The 27,051-nt window shown below is 46.7% G+C and overlaps 1 protein-coding gene across 1 annotated transcript in view; it reads left to right on the top strand.

The window, feature by feature from the left end:
• Positions 1–25,332, top strand: part of LOC146203079 (UPAR/Ly6 domain-containing protein crok-like) — a 90,470-nt gene extending 65,138 nt beyond the window's left edge. Inside the window, exons 2-3 of the mRNA XM_084588503.1 lie at positions 13,461–13,622; positions 17,823–25,332. Coding sequence (XP_084444629.1) covers positions 13,461–13,622; positions 17,823–18,031 — 371 coding nt within the window. The 3' untranslated portion in view covers positions 18,032–25,332. The remainder of the gene's footprint in view (positions 1–13,460; positions 13,623–17,822) is intronic.
• Positions 25,333–27,051: the final 1,719 nt, after the last annotated feature.

Genomic DNA, 27,051 nt, shown 5'->3' with positions numbered 1-27,051 from the left:
CTGCCCGGGGAAGATTAATGTACGCAAACGGTACCCGTTCTGTGACAGCCGAGTAGACAAGCGTAAAAACCGGCATGTTGATCAGCCCCGTTTTTACCCAGTATTTTTTATTTGTACGGCACCATCAGGAGAACACGCAAGGAATAAGTGCAGCTACTCTGCACCGAGTTATCCCCCTGATTAGTGCAGTCTCCATTGCTCCGTGCCCTGAGCGCCGTACAAGACATAATGCGCGACATAATGTTCGCTGGCAACAGAGGTGGTGTACTTGCTTCTGCACAGCGCCCGCCGTTGCTTGAAAGATCTTGTGTCGAGAAGTGTTTTCAACAGGCAGTGAAGCGACGCAACTTATTCCCCCAAGAAAGCCACTGGGGTTATTTCAGGTGGCACGGAGGCGCACCTGGCAACAGAGGCAAAGTTCACGATTAATAGTGTGGAGGAAATTCGTATCACTAACAATTTGAGAGTCGGAATTGCCAGATATTTGTAAATCCCCATTTTTTTTTTTGCATCAGGCTGTTTTTTTTTTTTAACTAAATAATTCCGCAAAGAATTCGAAATAGGGAAGGGGGCAAAGAGGGGACACGCCTTTAATATTACAAAAAGCCAACCGTTGATGCATGCAGGACCGTGCGTGGTGTTGCTTCTCAGGGATGGCGGGGAAATACCCTTCTCCGCCTGTCTGCCGATGTCTGGAGGAGTGCGACGCTGCTGCGGCTTCTTGCTCACGATCAACGCCCGAAGAGGGCCCTACGTCATCGGAAATCGCTACCAAAAGCGGCGCCAGCTTAGCCATGCCTCCTGACGCCATCAGCGGAGGCAACGACGATGGCAACACCTCGCTCGCTGTAAACTTCCTTGTCAGGCTGCGGGGGGATATTTCCATTGTGGCCAAAATCCTAGCTTTTCTGGCGCCGGAAGACCTCGCATCAGTGTGTCGTACTTGTCGTGACTGGCGGAAGATTTGTCTGGACGTCGAAGCAAGGCGCTGGGAAAGTTACATAAAGAAGAAGAAAGAGCTTTGGGAAGGAGCAACTGAAAATCGTGTCGTCAAGATGGAGAAACAGCGGCAACCCCGGATGGTTCTCCCTGTGGACACCAACGTGTATAAAGGACGGCCGCGTACCACAGAAGGAGAGAGGTTACAGAGGGGCGACGGGTTTTTGTCGGCTGCTCAAGACGAGGGGCGCCACCGTCTGAGCGTCACCTCTGCTGAAGAGGCTACCACTTCTACGTCAGCCGAGCGGGGCTCTGAGATGAGTTTTATGGGCCTTAAGGGGAATGATCCGCCAGATACTTATTTAATATCGGGAGAAGGAATGAATTCAACGCTAAAAAATGCTGTCATAGGAAGCAAGTACTCGAAAAAAATGTTAAAACGCCTATAAGGAGATCACGATTGAGCCAAGTGCATCACCGTGGAATATGTCCGCGAGTGCCTTTTGCTTGCACTTCTTGTCTTGAGCCAAGTTCAACTTCGGCAAAGTGTGTGCTTTCTTGTCAAGTGTAGCAGTGACACGTTTGCGTCCTCATTGCTTTGTATTTAACTTCACATTAAATTTGCCCTTCCCTACAAAGACAGTGCAGAGTTCCAGAGAAATAGGTCCGAGCTGGTGCCATGATCTGCGCTGGTGCCATGATCAAGGCGCCGGCCTATCACGGGCCGTTGCCACCTGTGAACAACCTTTGGAGCTAAATCCGCTACCAGCTGTGCACCTTCAGGAATGCGCTGCACGGCCTTTGTGTAGAGTGAGGTTAATGGCGCATTCCAGTCGGTGATCCAGATCAAGTTTTCTTGCTCCATGAAACTGCGAGCGTGTTTCAAAGGGAGATTTTGGTTCAACTCTTGAGTTCTGATGGAATCATGCACCTCAGATGTCGTGAACATACCTGCTCCGGGTCGCCGTTTGGAATGCCCCTCCAGTTTTGTCTAAATAACAGGGTGTTTTCACGGTATGCACACAGCGAAAGGAAATGTTTAGATCGCCACTGATTCGAGAGGTCATCGGTATGACACTTGCTGCCGGGGTGTATACCATGCATGTAGCCAATCTTTCTGCCCTGCGCACGCATTCCCGGCAAGTGTATTTTCAGATCGCGCCAAAGACAGATTTGCTGTTTCTTTAATTGGATTGGAATGTAATCTGAAATGTGAACATATTAAAGCTTTCATGAAAAAAAAAATCAGTGCTCAGAATTAACGAATTAAATTAAACCGGTTGATTTACGGAAAGAGAACACTCACTATACTGCTGAACGATCGCACTCTGCAGCCGTAGCCTAAAGTTATATGCTGGGTACCTCTCGTGTGCCTCTCTCTTGGAAATTCAAAATGCGTGGTCATTGTACAGTCCTGCTGTCGCTTGTGCATGGCCTCATGTTTTCAGTCCCTCTAGTCTTGGCGCACAGCATCTGCGAGGGTGAATCGCTGCTGCCAACCTGGAATATCAGATCGCGAGCACCTGCAGTAGATAACGGCCAGTCTTTAGCTCGCGGCCTCGTTTAAGACCGGCAACCAGTTAGCAGTATGAAGTATCAAACTGCTTCAGACAGCTCGCTAAGAGTTTTAAATTGATGAAGCGAGAAATGGTAGATGCGCCAGACGCATGTACGAGAAGCAGCTCTGGTCTCGTCGCAATGCGCTTTCCACAAGTGTTACGACATCACCGCTCTTTCACTATTTTATTGACATCTCTCAGCAGCTTGCCTGCGCGAATTTTGCGAAAGGAAAAAAAGTTCAAAAGAGGGTGAACCAACCGTTTCGGCAATGCTGGCGGAGTACTGGCGCCGCCGTAGCGTCGATGCAGGCGGCGCGCCGACCATTCGCGGCCATCATGGGCGCAACGTTTTGCAGCACGCCCTTCGAGCGCAGGCCTCGGCCTTGACCGACGCCTCGACGTCTCACCTTTAGCAGAGACTGCGTAAGAACGGCTGTAAAATGGCGGCTAGAGAGGTCAGCTGGAGGTCGCCGTTTTGTGACGTATCGGAAACAAAAGTGTTGGGTGCATAGTACACCACACGCAGCTGTGTGGCGCGCTGCTGTTGTGAAGCCTTTGAGCGCTTTCGCAAGCAAGAGAAACACGGATCGAAATCAGCGAACTGACATTAGATAGAAACGGTTACCCATACTTGCCTATTATGACAGCAATCGATGCTGGGAAGTGGTGCGGCAGTGAAGTTGAACCAAATCTGGAGTGGTCTACATTAATTTCAGTCCCTACTGTAAGTCCTTTTTTTTTTTTTTTTTTTTTTTTTTTCCAGATGTCTTAAGCTTGAACTCTACCTGCCGCGGCGGCCCAGTGGCTATGGCGTTCGGTCTGCGCGGATGAGTTAGCGAGATAGAATTCGAGCCGCGGCGGTCAGACTTTGATGGCGGGGACATGCAAAATGCATGATATGCGAGTACACATCTTCCTCCTTCCACCCACTGCTTTATCTCCTTCCTCGCGGTGTCCTTTTGGCGGCTACCTTCAGTGAGATAATGACTGCATCTCTGCTTGCCTCATGACCAAATATTATTATTATTATTATTATTATTATTATTATTATTATTATTATTATTATTATTATTATTATTATTATTATTATTATTATTATTATTATTATTATTATTATTATTATTATTATTATTATTATTCTTTAGACGCAGCAGTATTATTGACTTCAACTCTGCTCTTTGTCAGGATGATAATCTGCGTCGGCTATTCGTTATCAGGAATTCGGTGCAGCTGCCACCCAACATAGCCAAGCCTTGCAGCCTGCGGAGTTCTCGTCCAAAAAGTCTCATTTATTATAACTAATTATACAGATAAAGGACTGAATTTTTTCCTCAGAGGTGATCTCCCACACGCATCAGGCAGCGGTGTCTAATGATACCTCGTCTAACACTTGCTCGAAAACTGTTCAAAGTGTAGACAATGGGCGTCTATGGAAACAAAGAAAATTTACAACGTATTTCCTACGGGCCACAAATATATCAGGAACATGAAAATAAGAAAAGTGAGATTTGTCCAAAAGTAACATTCTCCTGAGTCACTGCACGATTGTCGCATCTCCCGCTGCTGGACTGCGAGGTAATGCCTCCATACGTGCGCATATACATCGCGCCATAGCCTAGTGGTATAACGTTACACTGCACGGATAAAGAAGTTTCCATAAGTGAGCCTGCCACCGTGGCGCATGTTTCTTTTACAAAAACCAATAATTGCTGGTCGTGGGTCACTCAGTGGCAAAAGAAGCTTCCTTGAATTTCTTTAGACAGCCATGGCCCGCCTGTATGCGGCGTTCACTGCCGCAACGTGTCCGCGCTTATTTAACCAACCTTGGTGGTACTGCTGTCTGAACGAATCGAGAGAGGCCGCTGCGCAGCGCTGCACCAATGATCCTCAAAAGCTGCGCGCAAAAATTCCTAAAGAAGTCTAACAATACTTCCCAGCAATGCACTTCTTGGATTCGCAGCTTCTTGGATGTGCAACTTAACGTTCAGCCGGCGTGACATGCATGAGATTTTTTCGCTCAAGACGTGCGTTGTCAAGTCGAGTATTAAAAACTGCCCTTGGCGGGTGCTCTGTCTGCGCATTCAGTGTATTCACAGCTCGTTAGGAGATTTTTCGACCGTATTTTGTAACCGATATTCAGTGAAGCTGAGACTGCGCCGAGCGGCAATACATGACAACATCTTTATGGCTAATGGTTTGAACCGTGCGGGTCTGCGGTCGTTGGAAAATTAATGCAGGCGTGATGTGAATTCCCATAGTAATTCCTAGTGATGGTATGTGGCACATATCAGCTTGAATATGTGCCACTTTTGACTGTGTGCTTGATGATTTATGTTCTGAGCAAATGCGTGCGCAGGGTTCTCAGTTATAGGGGAGCCAGGTTTCACGTCAGGGCCCCCCCCCCCCCCCCCCCCTTTTCTAGCCTTATCCCGCTACTCCGTGGCTTCTAGGATAAAACAGTCAACCGCGGATATATCGAATTATTGTTTATATCGAACTCTGAGAATATCTCTTTAAAATTCCATGCAGCAGCGTTGTACGCGTTTATCAATTCCCGTTCATCGGACATTTGGTATTGGGATCTGCGCGCTGTGCCTGTACCAGAACACTACACAGACATATGCCCTTGGTGCAACGACCAGCCCACCGCCTACCACGTCACATGGGGATGCACAGGCCCCAAACCTGCACACATAAACATGCACCATTCGAAGGAGCAGTGGGAGGCCACTCTGCTATGCTCTGATCTAGAGACCCAGCGTAGGCTGGTAACGTAGGCAAGAGCGGCAGCCCAGGCTACAGGGGTCTTGAAATGAAGACTCCGCTCACTGCTCCCTCCCCCCCCCCTTTTTTTTTCTTCTTTTTTTATTTGTTTTTTTTTTTTCTTCTCGAAATAAAGTTTTTTTTCTTTCTCTGCCTGTCAGGCAGCTCTTCTCACAGCTCTGCGGCGATCACTTTTCACGTGTGGAGCCGAGTCGGCGGCTGTGCGGTGTTTGGCACCTGTCACAACACCCTAACAATTCACACACGGGGAGCGAGATGGAGGAGAATCCTCCACTCACGACATTTTTTAGGCGTGACTTATTAAATCATTGCACTATTTTGATGCCCCTCCAAGCCGTCCGCGTCAACTGGCTACATTTCTGAGTTTACGCAGAAGTGGGAACTTGGCTCTTTTGGTCTCCACAAGAATGAGAGATATATCAGAACGAAACCTTTTGCTTAGGAAACTGGTCTTGCAGAGAAGCTGACAAAAGAATCTGTAGAGTTTCCCACGTGGGTCTCGTCATATAGCTTTTCGCGCTCAGTTGCGACTTTGTGTCGCGAAAAAACCGCCTCCTGGCACAACTCGTCGCCGCGCGTGCACAGGAAGCAGAGGAGCGTCTGCTCCGCCTACATCCTCTGTTTCACATTTTGCCATCACACGAAAAATCCCGCGCTGCCGTCGCACGGCAAATTTTGAGGTCTGGCTCCCTGTGGGGCGGCTGATGATGATGATCACTCCGGCGGTAAACATGGCAAGAAAACCGTTTTCGGAGCGCCACGTCACGGATCCTCGGCTGCAAGTGTCGTCAAAAAAGCGGCGTGACCGAAACCCTGCAAATTATTTTAAACGATGACAGGAACAGAGTGAAAGTATGGGGAAGACTTGGACCGCTCTATAAATGAATAAAGGAAGAGATTCAATATTCTATACGTATTTGGGCAGCGGACTGAAGCTTCTCTGACTCCACTTGCTCGATTTAGTGATTTCTTTTGATTGCTGCTAATGAGACATTATCCATTGCACAAACATTTCCATCGGCCTCTGTGTTAACGGTACAAATTGACGGTGTCAATTGCTCTCACTCTTCTGCTATCCCTAGCGAGAAGGAAAAGCGTCGTTTTTTTTTTTTTAATTTTTGATGGCTTAGAAAAAAAAAAAAAACATTACATCTACTCCATCCGTTCATCCCATGCGATGTCAACGTTTACGTTTCTTCTCTCGTACCCGGGCCCTCAATTATTACAACAAACTCGTGTTTGACCGTTGTTGGGGCATGGTCAGCGCGGCTGCCCTCATATCCGTGGTTCTCCGAGAATTGAGAGCTCGCAGTTCGGAGGAGGAAAATGGCGGGCGGAAGTGGTCTTGGTCGCAATCTCTCGCACGCAGCCTTCCCCGCTTGAATTCATATATACGGGTGCCACTTACTCGACTTGTTGGACTACAGCGCGTTTCCTAATTAACTCGCATGGGGTGAAAAGCATGGCCCGCACGAGGGATGAGGCGACGTGTGAGACACGGCGCATATGCGGAGAAGGCGATGCGCGCAAACCAAGAGCGGCGCAGTGGGGATTCGCAGACAGCCGGCTCAGCGGGCTACTACTACTCTCAGGAAGCGAAGACGGGAGCCGGCTCGAGAGGTCCATGCGGGGAAGCCAATAAAAAGGGGCTCGAAATCGCGTTAGGATGGAGGTGATGAGTCAGAGCGGGGGAGTAGCGGGAGGGGCAGGCATTAAGAACAGACTGCAGGAAACGAATGCCGGGTTGCGGAGAGAAGGAGAAGGAGGGGAGGCCCACCCACTGCGGTTGGATAGGAAGCGGCCTTTTGTGCGTAGTTAATAGGCTGCAGCCGTGAGACTTCGTTCTTTCTCCTGACGCGGGCGAGGCTCGGGAGAAATCCGTTCCGACGGTCGAGAAAGGCGGAAAGACATCATTCTCGCGGATTGCCGCAAGCGTCGAGTTTGCTCAGTGTGGGCCAAACTTTGCGCAGTGCAGTTTGTGAAGAGATGTTGCGTCTTTCGAGCTTTTTTTTTTTCTTACACATCCTTTTTCCTGGGCGCCATTTGAAATCGGGGCAAGAACCAAGTCCCGCATTTATTCTGCACATAACTGCGGCACCGCTTTACGTATGTCTGCGGCCTGCGGATTTAAACTCGTCGGGCACAAAATGCGTTTTAACCTCAACATATAGGTCGGGTAGTATAATTAGTTCTGATTATGCTGGTGTTAAAGTTATAGCGACACTACTCTCCAGCACCAATAAGGAGCAACCTACAGCTTCAATCTTGTTACCAGCTCTTAGAAACTCTGAAGGTTATGGTAACCCTCATTGTGGCAAGGATTTCTATACGCAACCAGCTGCTTTAACTAAAACACTTTGATTGATGCGACTGATAGTTTAATTTTATGGTGCCTATTACTTGACACTTTCTCGATTTTGTATTTTGCATCCTAAGGTGCGAACGAAGTGCCACGCACGCAGTTTTATTGATGAAAGTCATTTAAAACGCTGTAATTGTCAGTCATGTTGAACGGCTTTGTTACGCGTATTCCGTTTCATATTTCCGTCCCGTATTGCATTCCAAGCTTTTACACTTTGAGTCATCCGTAGCGATAAATATTTTGGGTTGGGATGTCCCAGAACTAAGAATATGGCGTGCGAAATGCAGCGACCAACGTAAGTTGCCACGTACCTCAGGTGATAATCTTTAGATTGTGACTACGTGAGAAAAAAGCCCCCAGTTTCCCTCCCCCCCCCCCCCCCTATACCTTTTCTGCACTACGCTGTTATCACGATATGTCAGTGACATCAACGTTTCCTTAAAAAAAAAAAGAAAAAAAAAAAGAAAAGGCGCATCTCCGTATTCTTTGAGAGTGGGGGAGGGGGATTCGCAGGTCGACACAATCAGTTTAGGAGCGGCTCGAATCTTTTTTTTTTTTTTATGTTCTATGTACAAGTTTGTTAGCACTGCTTGCCCTGAAACCTTTCAGTGCGCAGCACAAACTTGGCTTTAATGAACGAGCAGTGTTTTTCACGCTCTTTGGTGGCAGAATTAGATAAGGAATCACTTGAAGGAATGCGTGCTTTCTACAGCGGCTGCAAAAGTCATGGTCTCTGTGACAAATACGCGCACTGATGTCGCATGCCATGTGATGTGCAGGTAAAACGAGACGAAGAAGATGGCTTACACGGTATAAAAAAGAAGAACCGAACAAGGGTAAATAGGTTACGCCTCAGTTCGCAGATGAGCCAACGTTTCGACAAGTGGACTTGTCTTCGTCTGGGCAAAGCGACCATCACTTGCAGGGGTTTAAATACTATTTTGCTTCCAAGAAGCTTTTCTTCTTCGGAAGAAAAAGCGTATTTAAATATCTGCCAGTGATGATCGCTTTGCCCAGACGAAGACAAGTCCACTTGTCGAAACGTTGGCTCCACCAGCGAACTGAGGCCCTTTACCCGTGTGATGTGCAAGCCTCACATGAAATACCTTGCGAGTTGCCTTAGACTAGGATTCGAAAGAAGAGAGAGAACGCCGCTGCAAGTGAACACGCCTGCACACGGTTCTCGTATCACTCGAACAATGGTGCCTCGATGATTCCGTAAGAAAGAGACTGACCAATATATCGCCACCATCGTCATCATCAGAGAAACTGCGTAAAAGTGTAGCTCCGATGCTCTGACTGAGAGAGATTTCTGAAAGTGCCGGTCCGAGCCCTCAAAAACTCACTGGTAGCAATCAATTGCACCAGACGACTGAGGAAATAATTAAAGCACACTATAAGTGCTGTATCGTTTTTGACATAAATAAACCTGTCAGAAGTCGCTGAACAATATGTGTCTCATATTCACTTCATAAAGGCTGTACCCCTTCAGGCTGTTTTTAGTGCGCATTAATCCGGAGATTCAGATCATGGTAAAATCGTTTAGTTTGAATGTCCACTTCGTGCACCGAGCAGTGAGGCAGACAGTGCGCTTTTCTTTCTCCTAAATCAAATAAACTAAGTAATTTTAATTTAGTTTATAGAGTTTAAAACCCCAAAGCAACTCCGAACCCGAAGCGTTCAAATCTGCGCTTCTTATCAGCTATGTTAAAAAATTCTTAGTTCTAATGTTTGTATAAGTAGTTAATCCACTCCTATCTGTAACGCCTCAACGGCCCTGATAGTAACCAAATAAATAACCATAAATAACTCTGGCTATGAGAGACGTCGTAGTGGAGCTCGGCTCCGGAAATTTCTGCCACTTGAGGCTATGTAGCGTGCACTGAGATCGCACAGCGCGTGAGCGCCTTGCAGACTCGGCTTAAATTACTTATTGGTGTTTGGGAATAGAAATGCGCAGTATCTGTCACACTTCTCGATCAACACCCTAGCCGAGCCGTGTATGAAGAGAGGCAGGTGGGAGTGAAAGCGACAAATAGGGGCCGCAGTTGAGGGCCACAGAATAATTTTCACCGCCTAGGGACTTTTGCGTGCTCTGCCGACATCGCTCTGCCACCCTCTCAACGCTAAACTGCAAGCAAAACTCTACCAAACAGTGTTTTCGCAAGTCAGTTAATCGGTTTAAACGGAGTTATACCCTCGATTAAGTTTTCTAGCAGTGTTAAACGGCTTCGCTTGCCAGTGCAGTGTGCGCACTCTGCTTTGTGCGCGTATTGTCTGGCTTTGTGCTACAACAGACCCCTTTGGTTGCCAGATTTTTCAATCCACGCCGTATGTGGCGGTTATTTTGTACGACAACTTGAAAAACTTCGGCAAGTATACTACGGAACGATGGCTCATCTCGCTCGCTTCGCATTAGGTTTCTCTTCCAGACCGTTCAGGCTAATTCGTGAACCCCCGATGTCCCTAACTTTCTCTGACGGAAAACTTTGAAGTCCTTGAATAAAAAAAAAAAAAAAAGAAGAACCTGCAACATTGTATGTGAGACATCAAAAGGACGCATTGGACTATATTAATAAGCGATTTTTTTCTTCGAGCCCTTTGAGGTAGTTAAAGCAACCTTCGCCACGAGGCTTGACAGCTCATAAGTAGAGCCAGAGTTTAGTGTTTTTATGGAAAAGCGTCTTTAGCGGCTGGTTCCGTCGAGTTGCACGCGTGCTAGGATCAAGACAAGAGAAGGGCGCTTCAATGCCAGCTTAAGTGTGAACGGTTTTTGTACAGCATGGTGATTCGTTCACATGTGCCAGTCGGCAACTGGCGCCAAATTCGAAAGGGCCTCTTGCTCCCGTGAGGCCGTGACATCATAGGTCAGAAGTATTTGGGTTGACACCGAATTTTTCAGGAAGCTTCCTTAAACAAAGGAAAATGATTGAGCTGAAAAGGAAAGGCGGTTACTTTCGATAGGGTGAGAATTTAAATAGGATGGGATGAATTGCAAAGAATGATTGATGACCTAGACAGGAAAAGTAGAAAGGTAGGCTTGAAAATCAATAGGCAGAAGACTAAGGTAATGTTCAATAGCCTAGGGAAGGAACAGCAGTTTACGTTAGGTAGCGAAGCATTGGAAGTAGTAGGCGAATATGTTTACTTAGGACAGGTAGTAACCGCATATTCGGACCACGGAAAGGAAATAACAAGAAGAATAAGACTGGGGTGGAGATCATTTGGGAAGCACTCCCAGATTATGACTAGCAGCTTACCGGTATCGCTCAAGAGGAAAGTATGCAACAGTTGCATCTTACCTGTACTTACCTATGAGGCTGAAACGTGGAGGCTAACAAAGTCAGTTCTACTTAAGTTGAGGACAACACGGAGGGCTATGGAAAGAAAAATGATAGGGATAACGTTAAGAGATAGGAAACGTGCAGAGTGCGTCAGAGAAAACTCAAGTTACTGACATTCTAGTGGAAATCAAGCAGAAGAAATGGGCATGGGCAGGACATGTAGTGCGAAGAGAGGATAACCGATGGTCGCTTAGGGTAACAAACTGGATTCCAAGGGAAGGAAAGCGTAGCATGGAGAGGCAGAAAGTTAGGTGGGCGGATGAGGTTAAGTTCGCAGGGGTCAAGTGGATGCAGCTCGCACAGAACAGGGCTAATTGGAGAAATATGGGAGAGGCCTTCACCCTGCAGTGGGTATAGTCAGGCTGATGATGATGATGGTGATGGTGGTGGTGGGAATTGAACTAGTTCCTTCGTATTGCGAGACCGGCACGTTGACCACAGGCCCCGAAGAATAGCTGCTCCAAGTTAAATAAAGTCGGACCTAGAGAAGGTGCTATGCAGATATTTGTTGTGATAGCTAGTGATAAGGAAAAAAAGAATGTATAAAAAATCAAGAACAATGAAACTGACCGAATTTAACGATAGGTCATTCATGTTTTCGCCTTCACAGCGCGTAAGCTGTTTTAAGTGTCCTGCTAACATTCTTGAAAGCTGATTAAGGTAGTCAAGTTTGCGAATTGCTTTTCCATAAAATGAATGATGTCAGCATGTTACTTCTAGACGGGAAGAAATAACACCCATGTATTTGAACCCAATATCAAGGGACAAGCAGTTGGCATTATCTTTGTAAGATAAATGCAGCGGCTTTTCTGTTACTGAAAGTCGTCACCGCGACTGCAAGGCGAAACAAATTTTCATTTACCACGTGTCACTCCATTCTCAAAACAATAAAAAAATATTTGTTTGGTTCATTTATTTGTGAGCTTATGTTTTGTTTTTTTCTTTCGCAATATCTATTTGATTGCTCGAGCCAGGACAGGACATTTATATCGTCTTTGAAACTGCAATGTGTACGTAAACATGCCTTTTTGCTATGCGTATAGGGAGGACCAAACCACTAAACAATTAAGAGAACAGACTGGGGTGATTGGTTATACTTAATTATTCAGGCAAAATTACACGCAGTGAAAGACTAGGTCACCAATCAGCGCTGCGAACATTGGCGAGATCGTCTCGAAGTGGCCGGGCATTTGCATTGAGGTGTACCTATGGATTTTGTTTATTACGCTTAGCTATGTTGGGGACGTGGGAACGGCCAATAGTGCACGTAAGGCGCTCAAGTACGCCAAGTTAAAACTTTCCGATACTGGCAACGCTCATGGAAATATTATTACCGCTCGAGGAACGCAGCACCTTGGAATTTTGAACAGTACAAATGTGTCTCCGTCTTCGTGGCCATGTGTATTAAGTTATTTGTTGCCTTAACGACTGATTGCGGTATTCAGAATGTGTCTCGCTGCTTCCGAGCTTCACCTCCATTCGGAGTGAGATTGGATGCCCCCGAAAAACACCAGCAGGTGTTCACCAAAAGCGATCTAATCGAAGTTGGTCTTTTACGACGGCTTCTGTAAAGTGTCTGAATGCAATTGCTTTCACGTAGACAGCCCGACTTGCGCAAGTGTCCAAGCGCATTTTCTCCTCATTTGCATTATGTTTGCTTCCTCCTCTAGCGTTTCCTATAGGCGACAGCTTCAAAGCTCCGCCCTTTACATCAGCCATGATATAGCTCCAGAGTGAATGCTTCGATTGTGGTTTCGCAGTCAAAGCTTCTTTGTCACCAGGTCGGACAGTGAGAATGCTGTACAGCTGGGATGGGGCAGAATAGAGGCTTTGAAAAACGTGCCGTGTCTTGCCAGTGGCATACTTTTGGGGAGTTTTTCAAAGTTGAGGCTTAGTTTTTTGCGTGGTGTATTTATGGAACTTCTTTCACTGATGCACAAAATGGGGACCAACGACATTTTCGCGCGAAAACGTCTTTCTTCAGCATCGTAAAACTCCCTCGCTCATTATCTTAAATAAAAGTACTATCGCGCCATCTTCTGTTAGTGCCATATATACCCTTCTGTTCGACTGTTTCATTGTAACAATACCCAGTGTTTCAGCTGAACAGCGACAGTTATACATTGCATGTATGGCTTGCAAAATTTGAAGAGTTTACGTTACTTTTTTAAAGATATATCTAATCCCACTATTTTGGCTTATCGAAACCTAAATCTGTTCGCGTAATTACGCGAGGTAGAGAATGTGTATATACTATACTTGCCTTCCTGCCCTGATTACATGTGACTTTGAAGCCGGCACGCTAACTCCTAAAGTATTGTGAAAACTGTGTAAAATGATGATGGCTTATCGCTTGATTTATTGTTGAAGTTGGAAGGTTGCACTAAAAGGTTTTGTCACAGTTAGCAAAAGAAACTAAAGAACGCGATACTCACGGTAGAAATGCTTTCGCGAAATGCGTCCCGTGTGCAGGCTGGGCCATCTACTGCTGGCGCTGCAATTCGGCTTACGATCCCAACTGCGCCGACCCATTCAACAACATCACCTCGGACCTAGTCAACTGCGACATGCGTGTCAAGGACCATCTCCCTCCGGGATCCCGAGCGCAAGTTTGCCGGAAGATCGTCCAAAAAGGTGAGTGTCGCCCGGATCTATTCATATAATGTCGCCGGATGCCTTCCCAGTATACCTATATAGAGCGTTCATGTGCTCCTTATAAGTTTATGGCTTGAGTTGAACGGGGATTGGGGAAGGGAGGTAGAATGTAGACCGGTTCCTTATATTCCTGCATGACAAGAAACTATGCAGTGCCTATAGGGCTCGGTTCTACTTATTGTGAGAACATTTAGGAGATGAATGGGTCTTATATGGTTATGTTAGATCATCTTAGCACAATGGATAGACTCTAGGGGATACGTACTCCGATTCATCCGTATGCTTGCTGCTCACGCATGGTGGTCAGATCTGCTGGGCACCCGCCACAACGCATGCGCGTGCATTGGCGTCATACGGTAATTCGGTATACGTATCCGCCACCACGCCTCCTTTATGATTGATCTCTCGTTACTGTATGACCATAGTAGTACAAGGCAATATGAGTTAATCACCTATATTGTGAGAACGTTTAGGAAAGGAATTTTTCTGCGATATTGCCAGCATGACCCTAATGATACAAGGCGACAAGTGTCAATCTCTGTAAGTGGGGCTTCTCGTGATTGCTCTTCAATCAGCAATTTGCGCAAACTGCCTGATGCGCAAACTTTCTGAGAAGGAAAAGAATCTTCTGTGAAGAGCACTCGCATGCTTCACTGTTATTTTTATTGTTTTCCAATTTTCGCGCACGGGACTGTGTTTCGTTCTTTTTTTTTTTTTTTTATTCGAAGCACCACGTGTGCTTGTGCGTCCTTCCACTAAGTTGACAAGATGTTTAATTATCGCTAGGCACGAAAAGTTGTCCACGCGCACTTTTTGTCGGGCCTTAGAACTTTTATTTTTTAAAATTTTCGCATTTAACGAGCTTCGATTTTCCCGCACTCGCTTACCTTACACTGTCAAGGCTTCAACTCGGCCTAAGCATGCTGCTTATGAGAGAGGAGTGATTTAATACCGGAAGTGGTTCCGACGCGCATTTGCAGCGCAAGTAATCCTTCGACCAGCAGGCAAGATGGTTAAATATTTGTTGCTGTCTAAACGCACTGGAGCAGGCTACTCTTTTTTTTTTTGTACTGTACAGCCCACACATAGCTACAGCAACTGACAGCCTCAAGAGCGCCGGTTCTCTTAACAACTGCTCTCGGCATCAAAGAAAATGACGGCGAAACGAACGAGTCAAGAGCGCGCACTCCCCGGTGGGTTAAACAAAGGCGAAAAGCAAGTCACCTCGAACTGCGCTAGCAAACATACAGGGAGCTTTGGCTCGGCGCCAGCGACCACTGCGCCTGTATCAACCCAAACTCCGCTTGGTAAGCGTGCTGAGCGTAAATTGTTGGGCCTGCGGGTTCATAAATGCTTACAAAGGTGGAACCGGCGAAGACAGACGCCGTAAAAAACGGAGGAGGCACCAGCGGTGTTTTGCGTGTACTTCCTCTGTCTTGTAATGCGTCTGTCTTCGATGGTAACTCGGCAACAAAACTTTGGGAGCAGGGAGTAACTTTTAGGGATATGTATTCACTAATATTCATTTATGTCAAATTACGAGTGAGGCCCACTACTGTATCCGTGTGTAAACGCACCTTCATAATATTTCAGAATAAAGCTAATTTAATTACGCGGTTACCTGTAACCTTGACTTCACAGTCATTAGTTACTTTTCAAAACGACTGTTTAGTTTTGAGCGATTTACCCAGCATCTTTTTTTCAGCTTACCATTCGAAGTGGTGGGTTCGTTAGAATATATGAGAAAGAAGCGAGCGGTTCCTGAAGTCAATGATATTACAGGAAGATATTTGGGTTATTGTTATTGTTTTTAAAGAGAAGTAATTGTGTAATTTCGTTAGATAATCAATAAATTGGCGAAGGAAAAAAACTGCACGTTGCCCCAATTTTTGTCCGCTCATGGTATAGCAACTATGTCGGCTTTGGCAGTCCTGATGTCATAGGTAACAAAGAAAGGATTTACCAGAGATGTCTTTATTTCACTTTCGGCCAAGTTTATTGTGGCATCTTTGTTTTAAAAGGACATACCAAGCCGCTGTCGTAGCCAGGTTGATGCGGTACCGGACGTGACATGCTGAGAAGGTTTATTCGTGTCCTACCGTGGTGCATATGTTCTTCAACTTGTCAATTTAAATCTGATAGAAAAATATCATTCAATTAGGTTCTCTCTACCGGGAGAAAACAACACAAGTATCTCCTTACGCGTTCCTTGGTTCCTCGGTTTTTATCGTGACCAGATCCTCATTTTCACCCTCCGCTCACCTTCGCACTCTGAGGTTGACTCTCCTGGAATAGAAAAGCCTGTCACTTGCGTACAGCGCATCCAGAGAATAGGCTGACTGCACATGGCACCCCAGCGCATTATGCGATGAGAGTAGAAACGAGAGTACGAGAGTACATTGTTTCATTAACGGCGACGGTGGCTTCATTTTCAGGATTGCCCTCGCCGTCCTCGGCTCAGTAGATTGTGGACAGAGGAAGAGGAGATAAAGCTGGAGATTGAGTGCAGTAAAGCGTGCGTTTTTGGCTGTGATACCATGGCCAAAGCTGTGTCTCGCCGCAGAAGCTCAGTGATTGACCTATTTGCTCATCGAGTCGGCGCGCATTCGTTCGACGGAAGTGGTAAATCGTTCGCCGCTCGCTTTGCTGCCCGGGCTCCGCTGCGGTGCCCCATTTTGCCCACCGTGGTCAGTAGCGTGACGCGTGGCTTGGTCGCTGGAGTGTGTTGGTCATTAACTTGTAGAGTATTCCGACCGGCGATACCTGCTCCACGAACCGAAGAGATTCTGTGTTCCGATTCGCCCGCGACGATGTGGACCCTAGACATCGTGCTCCTCCGCGGATTCGGAGAGCTACTCCGGATCGCCGACTGGAATTCGACATTGATTCTGCTGCCCTTTCGCAAGTAACGTTAGCCTAGCTTCACCGCACTATCACCATCTCTGCGAAAAAGCCCACCTTCGAAACGAAGACGGAGGGTAGCATTGCTGTTTTCTTATGAGAGTAAGTGCCTGTGGTGATAGAGGAAACGTAACTCCTTCTGTTTGTTTACGCCAAGCGTAGTGAGCAGACCGCTGAACGGAGTGAAGGCGCAGCAGTAAAAATAAATGTAATGTTTTCTTTTTCGCACTTGATAGCGCGGCATCACTATGTGCTATTGGCATAAAGTTTACTCGATGCACCTTATGAAAAGAATAATTATATTTGCGGCTTTCATTAATACGGCAGGCCACGTTCACTCGTTATATGCGTCAAGGCAGGTGGGCGCATACACATAATGTTCACACTACAAACGCCCTCTCACCTCTCCGCTGAGACGCGCGTCGTCATTGATCAGGCGCAGGGAATTTTCGTGAAAAATTTGCATTGGTTCTTTGCCGATTGGCCGCTGCCGCTTCCGAAAAAAAGTGCAGGAAGCACCGCTTAGTACTCGTAAGGTTACGCTCTCCCCACTTAGAAGTAGAGGGTGGTTCTAGCACATTCCATGGTTTACGCGGGCGAGACTCTTTTCGCGCCATGAGGGCTTTATAAATGGGCACCTATTTCATGACAACGAGATAATTTGATCACGGTAGACAGTAGCGTGTCTGGAGAAGCTGAAAACGTTTGCTGTCAACTGGGCTTCTGTACTAGAGAAAGAAAAGAAAGGCAAGCCTAGTTAATGGGCATGAAAGTATTATGTTCCAAAGTTCAAAGAAAAGTACTTCATGTGGTTGACAGTGCTAAAAACACATAAATAAGTCTAAATTATTTAGTATTATGGAAAAAGCAATTGCCGTCAAGATCCGACTGAATATTCAGCTCTATATACATTTCGATTCGTTAATATAGGCCTTAGCGTACTCATTTAAGTTTGATAAACTTTACCGGACTCACGTTAAGTCCATTAAAATGGTATATAATTGTTAATACGCATAGGTACCTGTACACGGACACTGCAATCATTCATATCATCTTGCATAGTTTCATATAAATACCTACCACTAAGCGAGAAAGAAAAAAAAATCGCTTTGTCCGAGCCCTCTTGGACGCTCTAGATTTATGAATTGTTTTATACGGCTCTGTTTGCCCTCGCAGTTTGCTTTTAAATGTCTCCGCCTGTCGAGGCATTTGTTCCTCGCGTATTCCTTTCACCACTGTCGCAAGTGTAAGCGAGCACCGTGCCTTTTCTTGTCGCAGTGTACAGCGACTTCCGCACGGTCCGCGACTGCGGCTGGATGAAGGACGAAAAGGAGGGCACCGACTGTATGCGCCGGGCCGGCACCTTCAGCGTGCTCATGAAGTACTGCAGCTGCGACAAGGACGGCTGCAACGGCGCCCGCCGGTCCTCGGCCTCCTTCCTGCTCATGGTGATGCCGCCGTTGCTGCTGCTGCGCCTCTTCAAGTAAACCGCCGCCACACCATTCGAAAAGTCTTCGCTACGGGACTGCCATATGCGTTCGCCGTCAACGACGACCAGACCGCTGCGTGGTGTGCCAGAGCAACGCGTGCTGTGGCATGCCATGGGCCGGTGTGGCGCGGCATGTCGGAGCGAGGACACAGTTCCACCACCTCGAGAGTAGGCAACGTAGCACGAAAGCGTGCGGTTCTTCCCCGCTGGATCCAGCCCTGACGGACGCCTCGATGCTGCACTGCATGGGGACGGGGGCACGCTCTCTCTCCCTCTCTCTCGGTGCGCTTAAAGCGCGCCCGCCTCATAACTTGAGGCCCTTCAACTTAGCTGAGCCGCACATGGTCAAAAGATGATGTGGTCTCGCGTGGGTTTCCCCGCTTGGCGGTCAATGTCGCTGCAAGGGCAGACGCTGTGCTGCGCTCGTCTACGGCCCCTTAGGCATGCGAGCGGGCGCGGCGGCCATCTATAGTTGTGGGGAGAATATTCGCGCACTTTAGACGGCTCGTCGTTTTGGACGCAAGTGTCCAGCCTGCATGCGTTCTTGGATCGCTTTCTTCTGTTCTTAATTGCCTTTTATTGATGCTGTCTCTCGCTTTGCGGCAGAGCACGCAGGCAGGCAGGAAGAAATCTGAGCAGCAACGAACTAGCCCTTAGGACTTCGAGTAAGCTCATGTACGGCTGTGAAGCACCTTGAGAAAAGTTTTAGGGTGCACTACGTAGCACAGAGGACGCGATGTGAATGGGAAGCAGAACTTAGCAGCATTGTCGCCGCGTAAGCCTCATTGTAGACCACAGACGTTTGTTAGAATGCCGATGCGTTGTACGACGACCGCACGAAACGTATGTTGCGTTGTATGACAAACTGTGAGCGCGTTGCATAGTGTCTAGCACGAGGTGCGAACGCCACACTGAAAGAGCGCTCACAGGAGGCAAACGACGCTTCAGCTGTTCGAACAGGATTAAGATTACTACTCAGCAGTGCTGAATGGGTGAAAAGCTCTGCAATTAAACGGTCTCAGCTCCCGCCTACACTCATTTTTCTTCCCGCGCCGAACGAACACTCCCTCTCAGCCTCTGTACAGCGCTATTCAGACGAAACCACAAGGCTTAAGGTCTCAGCAGGTTCGAAGATGAGCGTGGAGTCTGTCCTCCCTTGCTCTGACTGATCCGTCACTGTCTGGGTTCCGCATGAGTCTTCGAGGCTACGTTTTGGGTCTCACGGTTGGATCTGTCCTGATTAAGGGAACAATTCTGCCTGCAAACTGCCGTTCTGTCTCTACTCTGGTGCTCCCTGTGCCGGACGTTGAATCTCATAAGTATTCGAACCACATTCGAATGGTGCGATATTGGTTCCCCCGAATACTCGCTGTTCGATTGCCCAGGCATGCGAAGACGAAACATACGAATTACTATTGTAAAACGAGCGACCAGAAGGGGCAACGTTCGAGAAAGAAAAAAAGAAGAGTGCAGAATTTTGCGCCGCTCAGTTGCCTCAGCTGGTGTGATGCAACCTTCAAGACAGCACTATTAGCCAGCGGCATTTTCCTATACTTAAGTGCGACCTGTTGACGAGATTGTCGCGGCAGTCGCTGCAGTGGCAGTTGCTACGCAAATGCACTGTTGAGTTTTCTTTCCAGATGAGTTAACTATGCATACCTACAGAGCTGCGTTCTAGTGTTGTCTTTCTGTACGCCTTACAGTGGGCTCGAAAGCTTTCAAGCCGCATTCAAACAGACTCATCCTGTCGAGCTCCGTCAACGACGCTGCAAAGTATGCCTGATGCATGCAGCATGCTTGCACGCTGTCGCGGTTGGCTTTTTTAAACCTTGGTTCATGAGTGTGCAGCAAATAGTTATTCCTTATAGTGAACAGCGATGCTGCGCAGTAATGCGAATTTCCACTGGCATGGGAGTATCACTCACTGTGGACGTAATCGCCGAAAGCTTTATTTCGCGTATTAGTGGGAGCGTCTGTAAGGTTCCAGCCTCTTTAAACGTTGTACGAATACAGCGAACGCTGTAAGAAGACAAAATTCTTTCATTTACTCCGCAAAGGACGTTTGTATCTGAAGTGGTGACAAAAAAAAAAAAAGTGAGCATTCGCTGCTCAAAGCCGGAAATTAGCTTGTCGTCGTCGACCTCAAGGCTCAGTTACTGATAATAGAAGCGCATAGTGTCTGTGGGGTCGAATAGCGTGTTCTTTAATAATGTGCACATAATAGAGATAGAGAGGCATTTTAGCGAAAGCAGATAGTTTTATTCACGTGTATTGGAAAAGAAAGCCGAAGGTCAGTTCCCTGGTCACTCAGAGTTTTGAGAACTTGTGAGCAAAGTACACGAACGGCACAGGTTATCTTCTCCTATTCCCAGCCGCATTGACGCTGGCGACACCTGCGAGTGAAGTGCACCTCTAGAGGCGTCAAAGTTGTTTTGAGTCTCCACAGTTCCCTGCGTTCAGCAGGCTGGGACCTTCAGAAATTATCTTTTTCCCACGTAGGAGCGAACGAATGCGTGTGTAGTGCTCCGAGCCGCCGCTACTCTGCTTGTATATAGTGTGCATAGTTTGTGGAAGTTTGTTTTTCCTCAGTGTTCATAGAACGCAGCACGTTCCTGTGTGGCAACGCAGCTCATTGTAGATGGACGTGGTGGGGGGCGCACGTCAGCCGTGTTAATGTCATTGTTTTCGCTGTTTTCCTTTCAAGGGCGGTGCACAGTGTGTGCCCGCGCCAGCTTCCACACATGCTCACATCGCGCTCTTTAGTGCGGCTTCAATCATGTTCTGCAAGCACAATGACGAACACCTCGCCTCGCGTAGATTGCGCCAATCGCGGCGGCCTGCTACGAGGAGGAGCCGTGTTTACGGGGTTGTGTAGCATGCGAGTATTTGTGTCTTTGGTTTGTTTCTGCTGCTGCAATCAGTATCCAAGCAGAGGAAACAAAGTGCACGCACATTCATTTTCGAGGCACTTGAACCTGACAGGTGTGTGGTCTGTTTTGCGGGGCTCTGTTGCCGACGTTGTGCTTAGGAAACACGTAAGTGTGCTATGTGCTGAAAACATTACGGCATTGTACCTGTGTTTCTGTGTTCGCCGAGAGTTTTCGGGGCGGTATGTATCAATGTGTTGCTCATTTTTCGTTAAGCGTCAGTTAGCAATTATAGGACAAAACTAATATAATGTTTTAGTGACGACGATTTTTGCCGTTCTAATTTTAGAACGAAGACGTGCACCAGTGTCGTCGTTCTGCCTGTCTGACGAGGATCTGAAACTTCTGCACTTTTTTTTAAGGAGAAAAATAGTGACTTGATTTCTTGCGTGTTGACGTTTGAACGCTGTTGTGCGCTAGTGACTATTCCATTTACGAAGTAACGACATTCAAGGGGTACCGTTTCACTGCCCTTTGATAGTGACTGTGGAATGTGTGTTGCGTTGTCTGGCTTTCCTTTCACGTGAGTCCAAGTTTACTTTTTCACTGTGCGTACACATTATTGCTTTATATTGTTTCGACCGTTGCACGCCTTTACACACCGCCTACACAGACACTAGTTTCTCTGCAAGCATAGTACGTCTTAAGGAAGCGTGGCAGGATGTGACGCGATGTGCACCGGTCATGACTGTACTAAGTGCATTTGAGCACAAATGATCTATAGCGCCTTTACGAGCGATCTGTATTGTGCGATAGGACCACCATACGAGATCTGAACGGCAGTATCGTGTGCCAAGTAAGCGCGAGGGGAGTGCGCTACTCAAAGTCAAAATCTCATGGTTAGGTGCTTGTTCGGTGAACGTTTAGACCTTTAAAAGAAGCACCACTCAGAAGCGCTAAAGCTGCACTAGTTTGCACACGACTCGCAGTGTCCCGTTCACAGCATGGGAGTGAACTCGCAGCCGGGCGCCTTCCTAGCTCAAATAGCCTCCAAGCGCAGCAGAGTCACGAAAAGACCGCTCAGGAGGTCATTATGTCTTCGCTTAAAGTGTTATCTTGGCGCGACTCATTAGTCAGAACAAAACGTTCACCGGTATACCGATTACACACCTCTTAGCGCACGTGAACGAGGAAAATATGAGGCCGAAGCTGCAAAGGATGCTAATTACTTTCCTTTTTTTTTTTAACTTTTCGTAGGACATTTCGGTCCCTATGCAATTATTTACTTAATCACAACATTCCCGCGAGGAGTACGTTTCTTTGTTTCGTCGGTTCGCGCGCTGTCGCGGACTGGAGAGGCGTGGGACAATTGTGCAATAGCTATAGCGGTAATATTTACATTCCGCATCGCGTTCTCTGCTTCAATGTAGAAAATGAACACGTGACCGAGCAGCGGGTAACGAAAGAAAGTAAAATAAGGAGACGCGAAAGTATGAAGAGGCACATTGAGCTAGGCCACGAATACGCTTGTCTGAACAATCGTTTCGTAGTGTACACTGCTGTAAAGCCTCTCACATAGAATGAAAAAAAAAAAAATAAAAAAAAACGAAAACAAAGTGGGGCACTCGAGGCGATGCATCGGTTGTGACGTGGTTGTACACAATAGTCCGTTATGTCCGGATGCCGATGCGCACCACCCTATACGCAAGGACCAGCTCTGCCGAGAATCGTGGCAGGACCCTCGGAGTACCAAAGGAGCAAGAGCAACCTATTCTCATTTGAAAGAGGCGAATAAACCATGTGCGACAACACCCGTACACCAAGTCGTCTCTCGGAAGAGTTCAAGTTTGACGTCTTAACTTTTTTTGTTCTCCGCGAACGAAAGTTGAAAATTTCGCGAAATGTTTCCCACACTTGGTATTCTGCGCTCGTGCAAGCCAAGTTGTACGGCAGAAATTTCTTGTTCAATACGGAAGCGAAGACGTCACATACTTGAACAAACAAAGTGAGACACGTAATAATCCTACCTAATCACTGCCCAGCTGTCTTCGCGTGCTGACCCGAGTAAGGCAGGGTCTATAGCCATGATAAAGCGATTATGAGCACCTAGCAATATACGCCGCACCGTGCTTTCGTCAACTGCTTCACTAAAAAAAGAACATTTATAGTCCATACGTGTGGCTAAACGCGGATGTCCTGAAACTGTTTTTTTTTTTTTGTTGTTGTTGCTTAGTTTCGTGGCATATAGTACGCCACTACGAGTGTCGCGCCTCAACGTCTTCGTGGTTGTTTCGTCACACAAAATGAGCGTGTAGTGTTCTAGGACAAGTTTAGGCAGTCATCTCGAATAGAAAAGCAGGACGTTTTTTTTTTTTTTTTTTTTTTTTTTCTCACGGGTTGAGTAGGAGAGCCAAGATGGAGGATGAAAGAGCTGTCTACGAAATGTATTTGTGTTAGCTTACCGGGTCTTAAAGCAGCCCATGAGCTGTGAGTGTCCGAGCGTGTAGGATGCCCGCTTGCTATAATGATTTCTTTAGTAGTCCCTCAAGCGTTGTTTCTTTTAGTAATTTGTTTGACTGCATGAAAGCGTTCCAAATTATCGATTCTGCTTAGCTACAGCGCTGCAAACTGTAGTATTGAGGCACAAGGTAGATAACCACGTATGGTCACCCCTAGACGCAGAAAAATTGGCACAATTAGCTGTAACTGTGTCCATAAAGCTGACGGTCGTATTATTTTCACTGAGCGTAACGTTGGCTGCGAAAAAATATCGCCGTCGATCGTGCTTTGCGCTGAAAAAAAAAAAAAATGCGGCAGAAAAAAAAAAAGGCACGTACAGGCTGGAGGCATTCTTGGTCGGCTTTAAAGACAACCTTCTAGAGTCGTAATTTAGTGCGTAGTTTGGTCATTGCGAATGATGGCAAATCAAGCATAAGGAATCCCCTCGCTTTTCGCCACAAAATGTAACCGGGGTATGATTTTCTTTTGCAGCTCTTACGGTTTTTTTTTCTCACGCTCTCTGAATCCGCTACGCTGCAAGGGCGACGCTCATGTGCACCCTTAAACAATGCAGTGTTTTCACAGAACGAAACTGGTGGCATTTAAAAAAGTGTAAACAAGTACAAAAATGAATGCTTCATTCCGTCCCAAAGTGAACTGCATACTCTGATCTCTGCGCCTAGGGTTAAGTGCGTTGACGGCCTATCAGGACCAAACGTTTAGCTCTTTTGTCACAATGCTCTACGCTTTTGACACGCTCATGCAAAGTTACCTGCTGGTCCTGGTTTCATTTTTCTTTCTCCTGAGACGCGCGTGAAGAAAAAAAAAAAATCAGATGAAATGTCTTCCCGACGCTTCCGACCATCATTGATCACACCCTATTTTTCTGTGCACGACTTATGCAAACCAAGCTGCGAAAATTTCTCTGAACGCTGTGATGGTAACAAGGATCAAATACTCTTCGTGTTATGGCGATAGTTCGAGTGGTGAGACGGGTTACTAAAGTGCAGCGTACTTGGGCAACAGTATTGATAGGAATCGGAATATGATCGAGAGGGACATCTTGCCATATGCGTGCGGATTCACACACACCACCAGGTTTTCTTTGCTAGTTTTGCCGCTTTAAATTTCAACTAAAACAGCGCAGACAAATGCAGTGCTCAATGCGTAATTTTATTTCTCGACTTTCATGACCATCTTCGAAGGGAATGCATTTGTAGGGCGTACGAATTCCTGGCATCAAAAAATAGCAAGCTAACAGACATAGAACGCGGTGACTTTCCCACGAGGATGTGGTGTTTAATGCTCTAATTTGTGAAACATACTTGGAATGCTTTGCGTTCTTGGTTCTCGTGAACTTGTTGCGGTCTGAAACCGAACGTCATCAGGCATATGTCTCATTGATTCGGCCGCACCGGCCTGGGAACGAATGTTGTCTGTATATTGTGAATTTGACCATGTCAGCGCAGTCTATAGCTGTTGTTACAATCGTTACTATATCAAAAAGGCGGGGAAACAGTGCACGTCGGGGACTAATAAACTGCGCAATGATACGCGCAGCCAGCGGACCAGGAATACGCGCAACAGCAGTATCGAAGCTTGTCGCTTTTGTCGATGTCTTTTAATTTGAACACTTGTTTGCTTCTTTTCTGCTTCCGTTGTTCATTGTGTGAGAGGACGCAAAGAAAATACAAGGGATGTAAAAAAAAAACGTCGGTTGCAAAGAAATGGTGGTACTATTTTTGTTGCTCATTTCCGCAGCCGAAATGTCCTCATGATACGCCACTCTCTTGTGTTCGCTGAATGAAATATCTGTGTGCTTATAAGGCTAGCAAAAAAAAAAAAAAAATAGCGCCAAAAGTGCACAGCAATGTACCGCAATTCATGCTATCGACTTGTGTTCTGATGGTGTAATAAAAAAAGTCATACGACAGCTTTTTTCACTATTTCTTTCGTGAATACTGGCGTATGCTCCAAGAAATCCGCCGTGGTTCTCCTGTAGAGTGTCATTCGTGGTTCTTTATTTGCTTAAGGCAAGCGGATAAAGCTTAAGGAATTTATCATAATGGGTGGCTTCTTTTCATGCTGTGCTTTCCATGATGGAATTCGTCACATAATAGAGGCCTTTACTTTATCGCTACCGCTTACCGCTACCGTCTACCGCTACCGCGCGCCGTCAGCGGCTAACACGTTCATTGGCCCCTGCGAGCCGAATCGGCTGGCATTTGACGGGAATGTGGCGCCATCTGTCACTCTCAGGCTGATCTGCGCATGCGCTGTGATTCTTGCGCGGTAGTAGAGAGTTTTAGCTTACCGTGATCCGCGATCCGCTACCGTGCACCGCCACCGCGCGTTCCACTGCGCATGCCGAAAACCCCTCGACGCGGATAGATGGCGCCACATACTGGATGTCCGCACATGGACCTGCCGCGTCGGGACCAATGAGCTTGTTCGCCCCGCAAACGCACGGTAGAAGGTCACCGTGGCGGATCGCGGATCACGGTAAGCTAAATCTCTCTAGTGATAGGGGAAAGCTGTAGTGCTAAATTAATGTTTCGACTAATGCTACTTCCCAAAGCGCTAGCGAAAGTCACTCGACGGGAATATTTGCTGTTCACATAGCCAAAGGAACCTGTCGCGATTTTGATTTCCTCGGCGTTGTCCATGAATAAGAGGACGTCGTTAACATTACGCTTTGTTTCTAACTGCCGTTTTAAAAAAGCACAGTGCAGTATGATGCAGAGAAATCAAAGCAGAATATGCTTAGATAATTGCATTTTAAAGAGTGCACATTAGCGACTAAATCGAAATTGCTTCTTTACTCCATACTAGTCTTAAAATATGACTGACTACTGCGGGCGGGCATAACTGAAAGCCCAAGGACTAAAACACTAAGCCATGAACATAAAACGTTGCAGCCAATCCTTTATATTTCATGTCTTTCCTTGATTTCACGAAGTGCATTCTTGCACTCTCTCTTTATAGATGCTTCTTTCCCTGAAGGAAAATAGATCCCCGTCGTCGTATCTATAGCTGCCCCTATTCTCATTTGTATTGCAACTTCTTCTCTGTTATTGTCTACCGCGACAAATCAGTATCCAAACGATAGCATATCATTACTTAACCCCCCCCCCCCCCCCCCCCCCGCCGCCTCACATAATGAATGTCCGCGAATGCTCTGCGGCATCATGTACAGCCTTTGTCAAAAGTTTACAGCCCAGGGGGTCTGCTGTACCACTTCGTGCGGCTTAACGAATTTCCAGTGTTCGGAATCTCTTGATGGTTAGATCTTTTTCTCCTACCATCTCCACTGGGAAGGATCACCACTGATGCCCAAATAGCACCACTGCACGGCTCAGAAGCCGGCCCTCCCTTTGGTCTCTACACTTTTGACAACAGCTGTAGCTTTACTAGAACATAGTTCTATTCAGTTCGGACGTTTATTCGCATTTATTACAGCATTTATGCAGAATCCGTATCACACTTGCCCCTTGTTTTTCGTTATTGAACCGCAAGAAGACATCTCAGTGTTCAGTCAGAATACATTGAGTTATTTTACAATTTGCAGACAGCAAATTGATCTGAAATAGAATATGACCGCTGCAGAACTGATCTGCAGACCTTTTATCTTTCTACTACCATTCTCCCACCT

This window comes from Amblyomma maculatum, chromosome 1 (genome assembly GCF_055883805.1).
Source record: "Amblyomma maculatum isolate TAMU_Amacu chromosome 1, ASM5588380v1, whole genome shotgun sequence".
Lineage (NCBI taxonomy): Eukaryota > Metazoa > Arthropoda > Arachnida > Ixodida > Ixodidae > Amblyomma > Amblyomma maculatum.
This window is presented reverse-complemented; position numbering and strand designations above follow the sequence as displayed.